General features: G+C 29.9%; 1 protein-coding gene across 5 annotated transcripts; it reads right to left on the bottom strand.

The window, feature by feature from the left end:
* Window positions 1-2,772: 2,772 nt before the first annotated feature.
* LOC112735481 (UPF0481 protein At3g47200) lies at window positions 2,773-5,641 on the bottom strand. Of its 5 annotated transcripts, XM_025785022.3 has the most exons (3): window positions 5,419-5,549; window positions 5,115-5,260; window positions 2,773-4,317 (listed from the first exon to the last, which is right to left on the bottom strand). In XM_025785022.3, the coding sequence occupies exon 3, from the start codon at window positions 4,294-4,296 to the stop codon at window positions 2,848-2,850; it is 1,449 nt and encodes a 482-aa protein (XP_025640807.1). In that variant the 5' UTR covers window positions 4,297-4,317; window positions 5,115-5,260; window positions 5,419-5,549; the 3' UTR covers window positions 2,773-2,847. The 5 variants fall into 5 exon arrangements, with proteins under 5 accessions (XP_025640807.1, XP_025640802.1, XP_025640815.1 ...); XM_025785017.3 differs by lacking the exon at window positions 5,115-5,260 and having other exon boundaries at window positions 5,419-5,641; XM_025785030.3 differs by lacking the exon at window positions 5,115-5,260 and having other exon boundaries at window positions 2,773-4,313; window positions 5,419-5,641.
* Window positions 5,642-14,064: the final 8,423 nt, after the last annotated feature.

The raw sequence follows: 14,064 nt of genomic DNA, 5'->3' as shown, positions 1-14,064 counted from the left end.
TTTATTGCAGTGCATTGTATTTATTTGGCACTTTTACCGTTCTGGAACCCATGGGTCCGGGGTTCTCATTCCGTATATATCTCTTATTTTTCAGATACAGGTCCAGGTGCTCAGAAGTGAGTTGTGGGTCGTCTGAGAGACGGCAAAGATCTTTATTTTCTCTACTTTGTGTTTTGCTTAGAATCTCTCCACCTTTGTTTTAAAAAGATTATATTATGTATTGAACTCTTTTGAACTTGCCTATAGAGGCTCTCATGTTTCCTTTGGGAGAGATTAGGATATACTGTTGTCAACTACTTTCATATTGTATCCTAGCCGGCCTAAACTTCGCGGGTCGTGACTAGTGGCTATTTACTTATGTTATATATATCTATCTGCTATCTATCTCTTAATCTCCTTTATGCCTTGTCCGTATATCACTTTCGGCTTCACGGTTTATCTTTTTGTTGTCGAAACGTGAGTGATACGTCTTCGCGATTTTATTTCTACTCTTTACAGGCTTCTCGATTAATACTCCTTTCGAAATTACCTATATTTATATATTAAAAATCCACCTGAGAGTCGTACCACTGTGGTATCATTGACTTATGACTCGAGTATAAGGATTTGAATATTAGGGTATTACATGATGAAGCTGACTAGCTTGAGAATTGTGCTGGCTATGGCTGCTGCCAAGGGTTGGTATCTCAAACAAATTGATGTTAATACGGAATTTTTACATGGTGATTTGGATAAGGAGGTGTACATGCGACCACCACCAGGATTAGATGTGAAACCTGGCCAAGTTTGTAAGCTTGAAAAGTCTTTATATGGTCTCAAACAGGCAAGCAGACACTGAAATTCAAAGTTGAAGTCAGTTTTGATTGAAATTGGTTATGTGCAGTCTAAATCAGATTATAGTTTGTTTACCAAGAGATCTGCTTTGGGTTTCAATATAGTCTTAGTTTATGTTGACGATTTAGTCTTAGCTGGTAATGATCTAAATGAGATCAATGCTATTAAAGCTACCTTGGATGATCGGTTCAGGATAAAGGACATAGGGGACTTGAAGTTTTTCATTGGTATGGAAGTGGCTCGGTCCAAGAAGGGCATCATGCTTTATTAAAGAAAGTATGCTTTAGATTTGCTTCGGGATGCATGTTTTGAGAATTGTAAACCATCCACGACTCCTATGGATAATAGCAACAAGCTAAGCAAGGATAATGGCACCCCACTGACTGACTCTGGTGAATTTCGAACACTGATTGGTAAATTACTCTATTCGGCTAATACACGACCAGACATTAGCTTTGCAATTAGCAAGCTAAGTCAATATTTGGATCACCCGACTAATGCTCATCTCACTGCAGCTCACAGAGTATTAAGATACATCAAGGGCTCTCTTGTCACAGGCATATTTTTTTTCTGTTGATTCAGACCTTTGTGTCACTGCGTTTACTGACTCTGACTGGGCTGCATGTGCATATTCAAGACGATCTATTTCTGCTTATTGCTTCTATGTCGGCAGTGCTTTAGTCTCTTGGAAAAGTAAGAAACAAGTTAGTGTGGCATGTAGCTCAGCTGAGGCTGAATATCGTGCTCTTGCTACTGCCACCAAGGAAGCCATTTGGATAAGCTTTCTTATGAAGGATCTTGGGATGCCTCTCACCAGGCCTATTAGCAACTATTGTGATAGTCAATCAGCCATTCATATCGCCTCCAATCCCGTCTTTCACGAGAGAACTAAACACATTGAGGCTGATTGCCATCTCGTTCGAGACAAGTTCATGGAGGGTCCCATTCATTTGCTGCCAATCTCCACAACCGAATAGGTCGCAGACATTTTAACGAAGCCATTAGCCCCAACTACATTTCATACATTGTATGGCAATTTAGAATTGGTAAATTTTCACACTCCTAACTTGAGGGAGGGTGTTATCTAGTGAAAAAATTAATTGACAACTAGGAAATAGATATTCCTATTATGCAGTATAGTAAATTAGGTAGTTAGGAAAATTGAGCTAATTTATTGCATAAATTACTGTTAAGTAGTAGAAGCTAATTTAGTTGCGTAAATTACTGCTAAGTGGTAGGTTAGATAATTTTTAATTATGCAAATTTTGCTGTAACAGCCACTATATAAGACAAGTGTGACTGTTAGTGTAAAGTATGATTTGATCATTATTTCAATTGAATTCATTTTTATTTCTCATCTTCTTCTCTCTGCTCTCTCATCTAATTATTTTTTGCATCACCTTGCTGCACCTTCAACAATGCGTCTTCAAACGGGGGCCAACGGCGACATGCAGGGAGCAGTGGCACTGGGGCAACTGCGAGGAGCAACTCGCGAGGGCGCTGGCTGGTGTTCTGGCGGCATTGACTACCGTTGACGGCAGCGGCCGTTGATGACTCTACTGGAGAGGGTTTGCGCGATGGTGAAGCTTGAAGGTGTGAGTTGGGGAATATAGCTGCATGGTAAAATAATTGGTAAATTAGGTTTACAATAGTAAAGGAGTGACATTAGGATTAACTTAAATTAATTGGAGATGTGACTTTTTAAATGAAATGAATTTTGGAGTCCAACCCAATGAAATTGGCAAGAGTTGGGAGGATCGTGTTGGTAACGTAGCGGAATTGCTAACTATTATTAACTCGATAAAAAGTCTAAAAAATTTTACAAATATATAACGCAATTAATAATAACATAGGCATAATTATGTATGCTACAATCTATTAATCTACCTACTTATAAATCGCACCAATATTTAGATAAATACAACTAATTAAGGATAATTTGTTAAAGTAACTTGCATTGTGGCTTACACAAGATTTATTCATACATAGATAGATCATTAACGTGTAGAGTAGTCAAGTAACTAACAAAGGGAATCCACGAAGAACACGATAGAAGTTGAAAATGGCGAATATAAAGACAGCAATGCCAACAAAGGTAGAGCTACATCTCCAAAGATCACGAAAGTAAACCCTCCTGAGTGTCCCCATTGTCCACTTCCAATTGCTGTTATAATGTTCATTCAATTCACCCATTAACTTATGGTAACATGTCTTATTCGTCACAACATGCATGCAAAGACTATTAACCAAAGTTGCTACTTCATTATCACTTCCAAGTTCATGCACAATAGCCTCCTTCTCAACCAGCAACTCTGCATCATCTTTGGTGTGAATCAGAGAATCAACCAAGGAAACATAGTTGCATATGTAAGGCTCCTCAGGGTAGTGGCACTGCTCGAACGCAATCAGGTTCCGAAGAACACATTCAGTTCTGTGGTCTATTCTCAACTCCGGGAACTGAATTCGAGCCTTGAAGAACTTAGACCATGGAAATGGACAGCAGCCAAAGCAGAGTAGGTAGCCGTAGAAGGGCCTCGTCTCGAACCTGATGTCGAGAAGGCGTCTGTGTCGAACCTTCTCGAAGCTTACCCCGGCCTGGTTCAACTTGCTTGCTGTTCTTATGAAACAGCAATCTTGATGAAGATCCTTCTTCTTCTTATTATTATTATTAGGGTTTTGGTTATTATCATCTTTCATATAACCCAGATCCTTCGGGTTGGGAACGTAAGCGCGCCGGATCAGATCAGTGAAATGCAGAATCTGGTGGTGGTCGAGGTCTTTGGATTTCTCTGTTAGTTCGGAACAAGGGTCCCACGATCGAAAGTACTTTTTCGCGAGATCAAGAAAGGCTGCGTGTTTCTTGAAATCCACAGCAGCCGTTTTATAGAGCCTCTCAAGAACATACATTGGGATTTGATTCTCAAGAAGTAACAGATCCTTCTGAATGCTTTTGCTGAGACACGGTCGAGTTGTTATGTAATCATCTTCTTTGTTTATGTGATTCTTGCACTTGCAGTGGTAGTCATCATCTTCTCTCAAGAACAGCTCCATGATGAAAACAGAGTCCAACTGCATCATCTCTACAAAGCTTTTGCTGTTGATAGAGTCGAGTAGTTGTGATTTTTGGTAACAAGATCTTATGGTTGTCTCTTCTGATTCGAGGAAGGCTTTGTATTCCTCTAGAAGATGATCTTTCCGGAGGGAGACTAGGCGGCCGCGAAAGGAATCGAAGTAGCGGCTTTTGAGTTCTTGCATGTCCTTGAATTGTTTTCTGCCATAGTGAAGAGGACCAATGGAGATCAAGAGAGGAGTATAGGCTTCTCTTTTCACAGTGAAGAGACTCTTAGGAACCTTGTAGATGCATGGACGAGAAGCAGGACACTGTGAATGATCAAACTTTTCTGATGTGATCTCAATAATTCTGTGCTCCAGTTTCATGCCATTCCCTACACAACATGCCATGTTCTTTTGCTCTGCTCCTACCTTACTTAACATGCCAAATTTACCATCAAAAGCATATTCCATTAAGGAAAAGTATAATTAGACAATGAAAATACTAAATAATGTGAATAATGGATATATTGGATATTCATTTCACTACGTGTGTGGATGTTTATTCTAATATTAAAATTTAAGTGGATAATTTGGAGGTGCAGTGTGTTTTTATTTTATTGGTGGTTATTTATGTTGTTCAAAAAAATCATTGGTTACTTAGCATAACTCTTCTATTAATAATTAACAATTTAATTGCAATTAATTTTTTTAAAAGGAGTTGAATTATCACTAATTGTATAATTATTTGATTCAATCTAAAACTAATTCAGTGATTCAACAATTTCACTGAATTTGTCAATTCCATTTTAATATTTTTATTGCATGTATACTTTTTTTTTCTTTTAAATTTAAAAAAAAAAATAGAAGATAAATTTGTCTTCTAAAATAATGATAAAACAATTGACCTCTTCTTCTAGTAATAGAAAAGATTTTTTTCAATGCTTGTTGAAATAAGAATAGTGGTTGGTGTTTGAAAATAAGCATATATGCATATAGTTAGAGATGAGAGGGAAGGAAATAGAAGTAAGAGAAGCCTTTTGTTAAATAATAATTTAATCAAATCTATTAAATTATTTAACAATTCTCACTTAATAATTTCATTTGAAATTAATTATACCTGAATTTTTATCTCTATATATTCACATGACAAAGAAAAAGTAAATAAGTGCACATATATTATATTGCTAACTATGACTCCAAGCTAAGCTGAAAAAATAATGAAGGACCTGATGGAAGCTAATGTGGTTTAGTCAATAAGCTAAGCAAATTCTCAGTCCCACGCTGCTCCTTCTATCTTGAGCTCTCTCTAGCTTAATTTTTGCTTTGAACAAGGACCACATATAAGAAGAGTATGCCTTATACAAGTAGCGTGCTATTATATATTTTAAATGAAACATAGAAAATAACATTTATTAAGAAATGAAATAAAAAAAAGTGGCAGTATTTAGATCGACGAGAAGAAGCAGAATAATCAAATGCAAGAAAAACAAAAAAAAATCACATAAAGCAAAAATAAAGAAAGGATATTACCCTTTATTATATATAGGATGAGAGGTGAGTGTCCTCCAAGAGCAAGAGTTGCCTACATGATAATTTTGCTCCACGGAGAGAATAATAATTGAAGGAAAAGGAAGAATTTTGTATGTGCTTTTTAGTTGAGCGAGGTTGCCACTATATTTATATATACACTCATTTTGTTATATTTAACTAATCCCAATAATTAGCTTACAATAGCACCTTAATACTCTGATCTACTACTATACTAGATATTTATCTATATATGTATGGAGTGTGTTCATATATATTATATTTTATAATTATAAAGGGCTCATCAAATTCTAAATAATGTTGACCTTTTTCGTTAGCTATAATGTAGATAAACAGAAATGATGAATAAAATTTGGGAAAAGTCTAGGGACAGTAATTTTTGTATTTTTTGATCAGCACTTAACCATCAAAATAAAAGTAAGTGATCTCTCACTATTAAATATAATTTTACACTATTAAAAATATTATTAATAACTAATAATAATTATAAAATACCAAAATTATTGTCCCCTAACATTCCTCTAAAATTTATGTCGAGAACCTACTAATATGACCCACAGGTGCAAAAATAAATAAAATGGGGACAATGAGGTCACAAGGAAACGCAATAGCCATGAGGTCATATATCACCAACAATGCGTTTAAATTTATTTATGTTAAATATATAAAAAATTAATCATCAAATCAGTTATTTATATAAAATATTATTAAAAATAAATTAAATAATACATTCAACGACAAAACAAAGATGTCTAAAGTGACCATGATCCTCAGATCCTTCTAATTTTTTAAAAAATTACTATTATATATAATATGTATATCATTGATTAACTACAGGTTAATATATTAAACATAAGAAACTATAGGTAAAAAATTCAATATGTATAATATATATTGCAATATAGCAATAGCAAGTAGTTTTTTGAAAAATAAAATAAAAAAAGTATAAATGTATTATATATGCATATGTAATAAATATAAGCCAAAATAAAAATAATAAGTTAGTTTATTTAAATATTAAGATGGTCTAAACAAAATAAAATTGTAATTTTTTAATAAAATTTCATTCTTTGATATTTTTCTATAAGCTCCAAATAAAAAAATTTAAATTTTTTTTAATCTTCCTTTGATAGCAGCATCAATTAATGAACTTTTTAGCTATGAAAATTATTTAAACAAAGTTTTAAAATAAGATAAAAGTTTTTTTTGGTAGAATATTATATGATCATATATATTAAAAATAAAATTGCTTCAAAATGTTGATAACTAATGATTTTAATTCCATAAAATATTGGAAACAAATCTAAAAATACTAAGATCTTAAAATATATTATTGAATATTAATTTTTATATAATATAATTATATATAAATTATATTTTTGTTAATTTTAATTATATTATATTTTAATTTGTTTAATTTTGTATTTAATTTGGTGTCTTATAAAATTTTTCATTCTATCCTTTAGCACATATATTTTTGTATATACATAATATTTATATTTTAAGTAATATAAGAAACTTTAAGCTGTAATCGTTACGTTATTATACAAGTAAAACTTTAATTAAAACCTCGTCATATTAAAAAAAATAAGAATAATTTATAAGCATAAAAAATTAATTATCAAGTATTTATATATATTTGTGAAATTTAATTATAAATACAAATATAAAAATATTCTGTACTTTAATAAATAATTAATTAATCACTAATGTTGAGTCTTTATGTAATATGATTGTATTTAAGGAATGTATTTTAGTCGTAATTTTATACAAAGTAGTATGAACATATAAAATATTGAAATTAATATAAAAATATTAAGTATCCAAGTTTTTTGAGTAACTAAGTTTAATTAAGCTGTCAATGAGTTATAACTCAAATAGCATAGTTTTTTCATATTCATGTGAGAGGTCGTAAATTCGAGTCTCCTTATCTTTTGTATAAAAAAAACTAAGTTTAATTAAGTTGTTAAAATTTAAAAATTATTCAGGCGTCACTCTCTCTTTCTCCTTTAATTTAAGAATAGTTTATTTTAGTGTATAATACATAAATTTTAATGTACAGCATACATAAATTTTAGAGAATTACATACTTAAAATATTAATTCACCCAATTATAAAATATATTCACAAAAAAAATTTGTATACAATGCATAAAAATTTGTATAATTTCAGTTTCATTAATCTATGACCAAATTATAATGAAAGATTTTATAAGGAGGATAATAAACAAGAAACCTTTAATTTGTACCAAAGTAAAAAAAAAATAAAAATATAAAAAAATAAGTTAAAGTAAAGATAAATAATGATATAGAGAGAAAGAAAAGAGACTGAGAGAGGGAGAAGAGAGGTGGAGAGAAAGAGGAGAGATGAGTTGAATCTGATTTTTTATATATTAAAAACTAATTTTAGCATATAAATTAGTTTAAATTAATTTATTAAATTAAAATTAGTTTTATTTTTATGAATTGATTTAAATTAGTACACTATAGTATAAACTGGTTTAGAATTAATTTTTATGTAAATAGCTAAATCACATGAACATTCTTAACTATATCAATGAATTTGTGTAAAACTTTATGTGTTATATTTTGAAAATTTATGTACTATATTTTAAAAATTTATGTACTATGTACAAAAATTTATAGACTATATCAATAAATTTGTGTTATGTGCAAAATTTAATATAAAATACTTCAAAAATTTGTGTACTTATACTTCAAAATTTATATATTTCTAACAAAAATTTATGTACTACAAAAAATACAAAAAAATATAATACACGTTCTAATTAAACACATATACGTGATATTTTGATAATATCTTTTATTGTTAATGAACTAACTTAAATTTAGTTACTAAAATAATTTGTACACATAACATCACTGAAATTAATATGCCTATTAAGAATGTGTCCTAGGTGGGTGGGTTTGGTTCATTATTTATTCCACATGACCCAAGTAGAAAACACGTTTTGATTCTGAATCAAGATATCAAGCTAGAAACCAATTAGGGGTGAAATTGGAAATTAATGGTTGTACTGTTATGCTGTAAAAACTTAGTATTCTTCTCAGATCCAGTACAAACAGCTATTACAATTTACATACACTCCTGACCTCTGTACATTTTTTTTTTAATTGAAAAAGGTTAATATATTATTTTCTTTATAAAATTCGTAAAAATTAATGATTTATAAATAAATTTTATTTTATTTTATATATATAAAAATATTATGTATATACAAAAACTTAAATACTAAAATAATTATCGTATATTTATATATAAATATATATAATATTTAATTTCTTAATATATATTTTATATTTTAATATATATTTTATATCGATAACGATTGATTTGTTAAGTAATAATTTATATATATATATATATATATATATATATATATATATATTACTTTAACCATTATATTAAGAGAAAATCAGATTAATTTTTCTTCTCTCTGTATTACGTGAAGAAGATCTAGCAAAAAGAGAATTTTATTTATTAATAGTTTTAAAAATTATATAATGATTTAATTTAAATAATAATTTAATTATAAATTAACTTTATTATAATTAAGATATTAACTATTAAGTATAATTGTCAATAAATTATAGCTCAAATAACATAATTTTTTATATTTATTTAAAAATTCACAGATTCGAATTTCTTTATTATTTTTAGTAAAAAAAACTATTAAGTACAGTTAATAATTAAAATAAAAAGATATTATTTTATTAAAAATTGATACGTTATAAAAAATAAATTATATATTTTAAAAATATTGGAATAAAATTTACCTTAATATATACGTACTGAGATAGAAACATGTCTCTAATAATTGGTGAGACCCATATAATAAAAGGTGAGAAAATGAGAAATAATGAGAGGAGGAAGAAAATATTTTGTCCTAGCGGAGTAAAATTATCACGGATCAGAGGTCTTCTTTCTTAATAATGGTGGAGGCCCAGAGGCTCAGAATTGAAGGCTCATGACTCATTCATGAGTTTGTCCCTTTCTGTTTAGCCATCGGTTCCACATCATCATGTATTATCCATAGATGCATATTACAACGAAGTTTTATTGTTTTTATGTAAAAATATTTTTTTTTTAACTTTTAGATCATAGATTATGTTACAATATGGATGGATAAGGATGAATACTTATTTATGGGTGGATCTGATTTTCTATGTTGGAAGGAGCAAATTCACATGACATAGTATAATTAATAAAGTTTGAAAATTAGAATATATTTGCCTATAAAAACATAAACGAGACAAAAAGATTATACACATATAATTATAAATATTTTCCTTTCTCTCTCTTTACAGCAATAAAATTATCTTCTCTCTTTGTACGCTATTAATAATTTCTTTCTATCTATCTTTAGTATATAAATATATAAATTATTTTATCGAGTTAATTATATTAATATTAGAGTTTTCTATTTACATATCTTTATTTTATATTTAGAACATCTTTCTTATTTATTTTACAACACGTTATCAGCACGAGACTCTGATCAAATTTTTAGGAAGACTCATATAACAAATTTTTCATTATATCGAAACTTTCTCATCTTGAATTCAATGCTCTTGATATATCTGGAAACAATTATTTATCATAGATATTAGATGTTGAAATCCATCTTGATTCAATGGATCTTGAAAATACCATTAAGGTGAAAATAATGCATTCCAGAAGGATAAAGCCAAAGCCATGATTTTTCTTCGTCGTCATCTTAACGAAGGGTTGAAAAATGAATATCTCACATTAAAAGATCCTGCAGATCTTTGGAAAGACCTTGAAGAAAGGTACAATCATAAAAAAACGGTGATACTTCCTCAAACTCGATATGAATGGACGCACTTGCGTTTACAAAATTTTAAATCTATAAATGAATATAATTCTGCAATGTTTCGAATCACCTCACGAATGAAATTATGTGGGAAAAAGATAACTGATCATGATATGTTGGAAAAAACTTTCTCAACCTTCCATGCCTCGAATGTGCTCCTGCAGTAGCAGTATCGAGAAAAAGGGTTTAAAAAATATTCTGAGTTAATTTCTTGTCTTCTTGTTGCTGAACGCAACAATGGGTTGCTCTTGAAAAATCATGAAACGCGCACAGTTGGCGCCGCCCCATTTTCTGAAGTAAATTCGGCAAATCATTACCCCAGAAGAGGTAAATGGCAAGGTTTTAATAACAAGAAAAATTATGGAAGGAAAAAGAATTATATTCAAAAGAAAGAATCTCACCAGAAGTGGGATAAAGAAAGAAATATTGGACAGAATAAATCAACAGAGGATAAGTATTTTCGTTGTGGTGGAAAGGGCCATTGGTCACATACCTACCGTACCCCAAGGCACCTAGTCGATCTTTACCAGGCATCCTTGAAAAAGGACAATAAGGGAAAAGAGTCGAATTTTGTTTCAAATGATGTTGAAAATTCCACCACTCATTATGATGTATCTGATTTCTTTGAGGATCCTGAAGGAATGATTGGACAAAATAAAAAGAAGCCATGAAGGCTGAATTAGACTCACTTACAAAACGTGAAGTCTTTGGATCTGTAGTCCGTACACCAAAAGATGTAAAACCTGTTGGATACAAATGGGTATTTGTTAGAAAACGAAATGAGAAAAATGAAGTTGTGCGCTACAAAGCCCGACTTGTGGCACAAGGTTTTTCACAAAGGCTCGGTATAGATTATGAAGAAACGTATTTCCCTATAGTGGATGGGATAACATTACGTTATTTGGTCAGTTTATCTGCATATCATAAACTGCATATGCATTTAATGGATGTGGTAACAGCCTATTTATACGGCTCATTAGATCAGGATATCTATATGAAAGTCCCTGAAGGACTAAAGATATCTAAACCATCCAATTAATATTCGCAAGGGTTATACTCAGTCAAATTGCAAAGATCTTTATATGGTCTGAAACAATCTGGACGAATGTGGTATAATCGTCTTACAGAGTATCTGGCCAAAAATAGATTATTCAAGAATGATGATATCTGTCCATGTGTTTTCATAAAGAAATCTGCATCTGGATTCATTATAATTGCTGTGTACGTTGATGATTTAAATATCATTGGGACTCGTGAAGAGATTCCAACGATTATAAAAACTCTAAAAGAAGAGTTTGAGATGAAAGATCTTGGAAGGACTAAATTTTATCTCGGCCTGCAGATCGAGCATATAAAAAATGGAATCTTTATTCATCAAACAACATACACAGAAAAGATCTTGAAAAGATTTTATATGAATAAGTCACATCCCTTAAGTACCCCAATGATCGTAAGATCTTTGGAAGTGGAGAAGAATCAATTCCGTCCTAAAGAAGAGAATGAAGATATCCTTAGTCCTGAAGTACCATATCTTAGTGCCATTGGAGCGCTAATGTATATTGCTAATAATACGCGACCTGACATATCATTCGCGGTGAATTTACTAGTAAGGTATAGTTCATCTCCAACTAAAAGACATTGGAGTGGAATCAAGCAAATCTTTCGATATCTTCATGGAACGGTTGATATGGGATTGTTTTATCCCTATGGATCCAAGTCACAGCTAGTTGGCTATGCAGATGCTGGCTACTTTTCTGATCAACATAAAGGGAGATCTCAAATAGGATACATGTTTACATATGGTGGAACAGCTATATCATGGAGGTCCATGAAACAGATGATTGCTGCAACATCCTCTAATCATGCTGAAATACTAGTGATTCATGAAGCAAGTCGCGAGTGTTTTTGGATCCGGAGTTTGATCCAATATATTTTGTTATCATGTGGATTGATTGATCATAAGATAGCTCCAACTGTCCTTTTTGAAGATAATACAGCATGTATTGCTCAATTTAAAGGCGGATATATCAAAGGTGATAGAACAAAACATATTTCTCCCAAATTTTTCTTCACTCATGATCTTCAAAATCAAGGGACAATTGATATCCAACAGATCCGCTCAAGTGATAATCTGGCAGATTTGTTTACAAAGTCACTCCCAAAATCCTCCTTTGAAAGATTGGTACATGAGATTGGGATGCACCGATTTCGAGACATTAAATGATGTCCGCAAAAGGAGGAGACTGTACTCTTTTTTCCTTGGTCATGTTTTTTTCCCATTGAATTTTTTTTGACAAGGTTTTTAATGAGGCAGTCCCCATCACAAAGGATATTATACTCTTTTTCCTTCATTAAAGTTTTTTTTTCACTGGATTTTTGTTTAGTAAGGTTTTAATGAGGCATATTCCTAAATGAGCATCCAAGGGGAAGTGTTACAACGTGGATGGATAAGGATGATGCTTATTTATGGATGGATCTGATTTTTTATGCTGAAAGGAGCAAATTCACATGACATAGCACAATTAATAAAGTTTGAAAATTAGAATATGTTTGCCTATAAAAGCATGAACGAGGCAAAAAAATTATACACATATAATTATAAATACTTTCCTTTCTCTCTATCTTTACAGCAATAAAATTATCTTCTCTTTATACACTATTAATAATTTATTTCTATCTATCTTTATGTTACTGCATATAAATATATAAATTATTTTATCGAGTTAATTATATTAATATTAGAGTCTTCTATTTACATGTCTTTATTTTATATTTAGAACATCTTTTTTATTTATTTCACAACAGATTAGATAGTTAAATGGTTAAATTTTAATATTTATAAAAGTATTATTTTTATTTAAAATATGACTAAATAAATAAATTATACTTTTAAATAAAATATCTTCATAAAAAAATATTTTTATCATTTTTATTTAAATAATTATTTTATCAATACGTAGTGATTTAATAATTCTATCAATTCTTATAATTTTATAAATTTTTAATTAAATTTTTATAATTTTTATATTTTATTAAATTTTTATAATTTTATAAAATTTATTATGATATAAGAATTTAATAAAAAGTATAAAATTTAATTAAAAATTCAATAAAACTATAAAAACAAATCGAATAATTAAACATGGATAGCTAGGTCCGTAGTAGGTGTATACGGATATATGTCCTCCTTTGTTTTATTATTCTTATGGTGGAGCATATGCACTTTGCTGATAATTAACCTAACCATCCATATATAAGATTAACTAGCTTGGTTAGAGTTAGACAAACGATCTTTATCCCTTTTTTTTTTTTGGAATTTTTCTATAATATAAAATATAAATTTCGGCCTTGAGTAGTAATAGTATTATCCATTCTGCAAACTAGGTAACAAAATTGTTAGGCGACTTCAATGTAAATCTTCAAAGTATCTAAATTTTTAGTGAAATTGTTTTGCTTTAATTTGAAGAATGTATACATTAATGTTTTTTTTTTTGGTCCATAGTATTAGATCAAAAACTAATTTAATTTATGATGAATTTAAACTCTATTTAAAAATTTATTATTAGCCAATAAATTGTTATATGTATAAAATAAAATTTAAATTTTCGATACTTATTTAAATAGACGAATAAATTGACTATTCTAACCAACCTAATTAGTTCATACATGCATATTGTTACTACTAATTAATTTGTACAGAATTCTTATTAAACAAAATATTTTTATAAGTAGTACTAAATAATAAAAAAAAATAAGGATCCCAAACTTGGTTG

The sequence above is a fragment of the Arachis hypogaea genome, chromosome 2 (assembly GCF_003086295.3).
Source record: "Arachis hypogaea cultivar Tifrunner chromosome 2, arahy.Tifrunner.gnm2.J5K5, whole genome shotgun sequence".
Classification (NCBI taxonomy): domain Eukaryota; kingdom Viridiplantae; phylum Streptophyta; class Magnoliopsida; order Fabales; family Fabaceae; genus Arachis; species Arachis hypogaea.
Note: the sequence above shows the minus strand (reverse complement) of the source record. Positions and strands in the feature narration are given on the sequence as shown.

What these genes read in the sequence shown, in the direction of transcription:
- LOC112735481 (XM_025785025.3), bottom strand. Translation starts at nt 4,359, where the DNA reads ATGGAATATGCTTTTGATGGTAAATTTGGCATGTTAAGTAAGGTAGGA.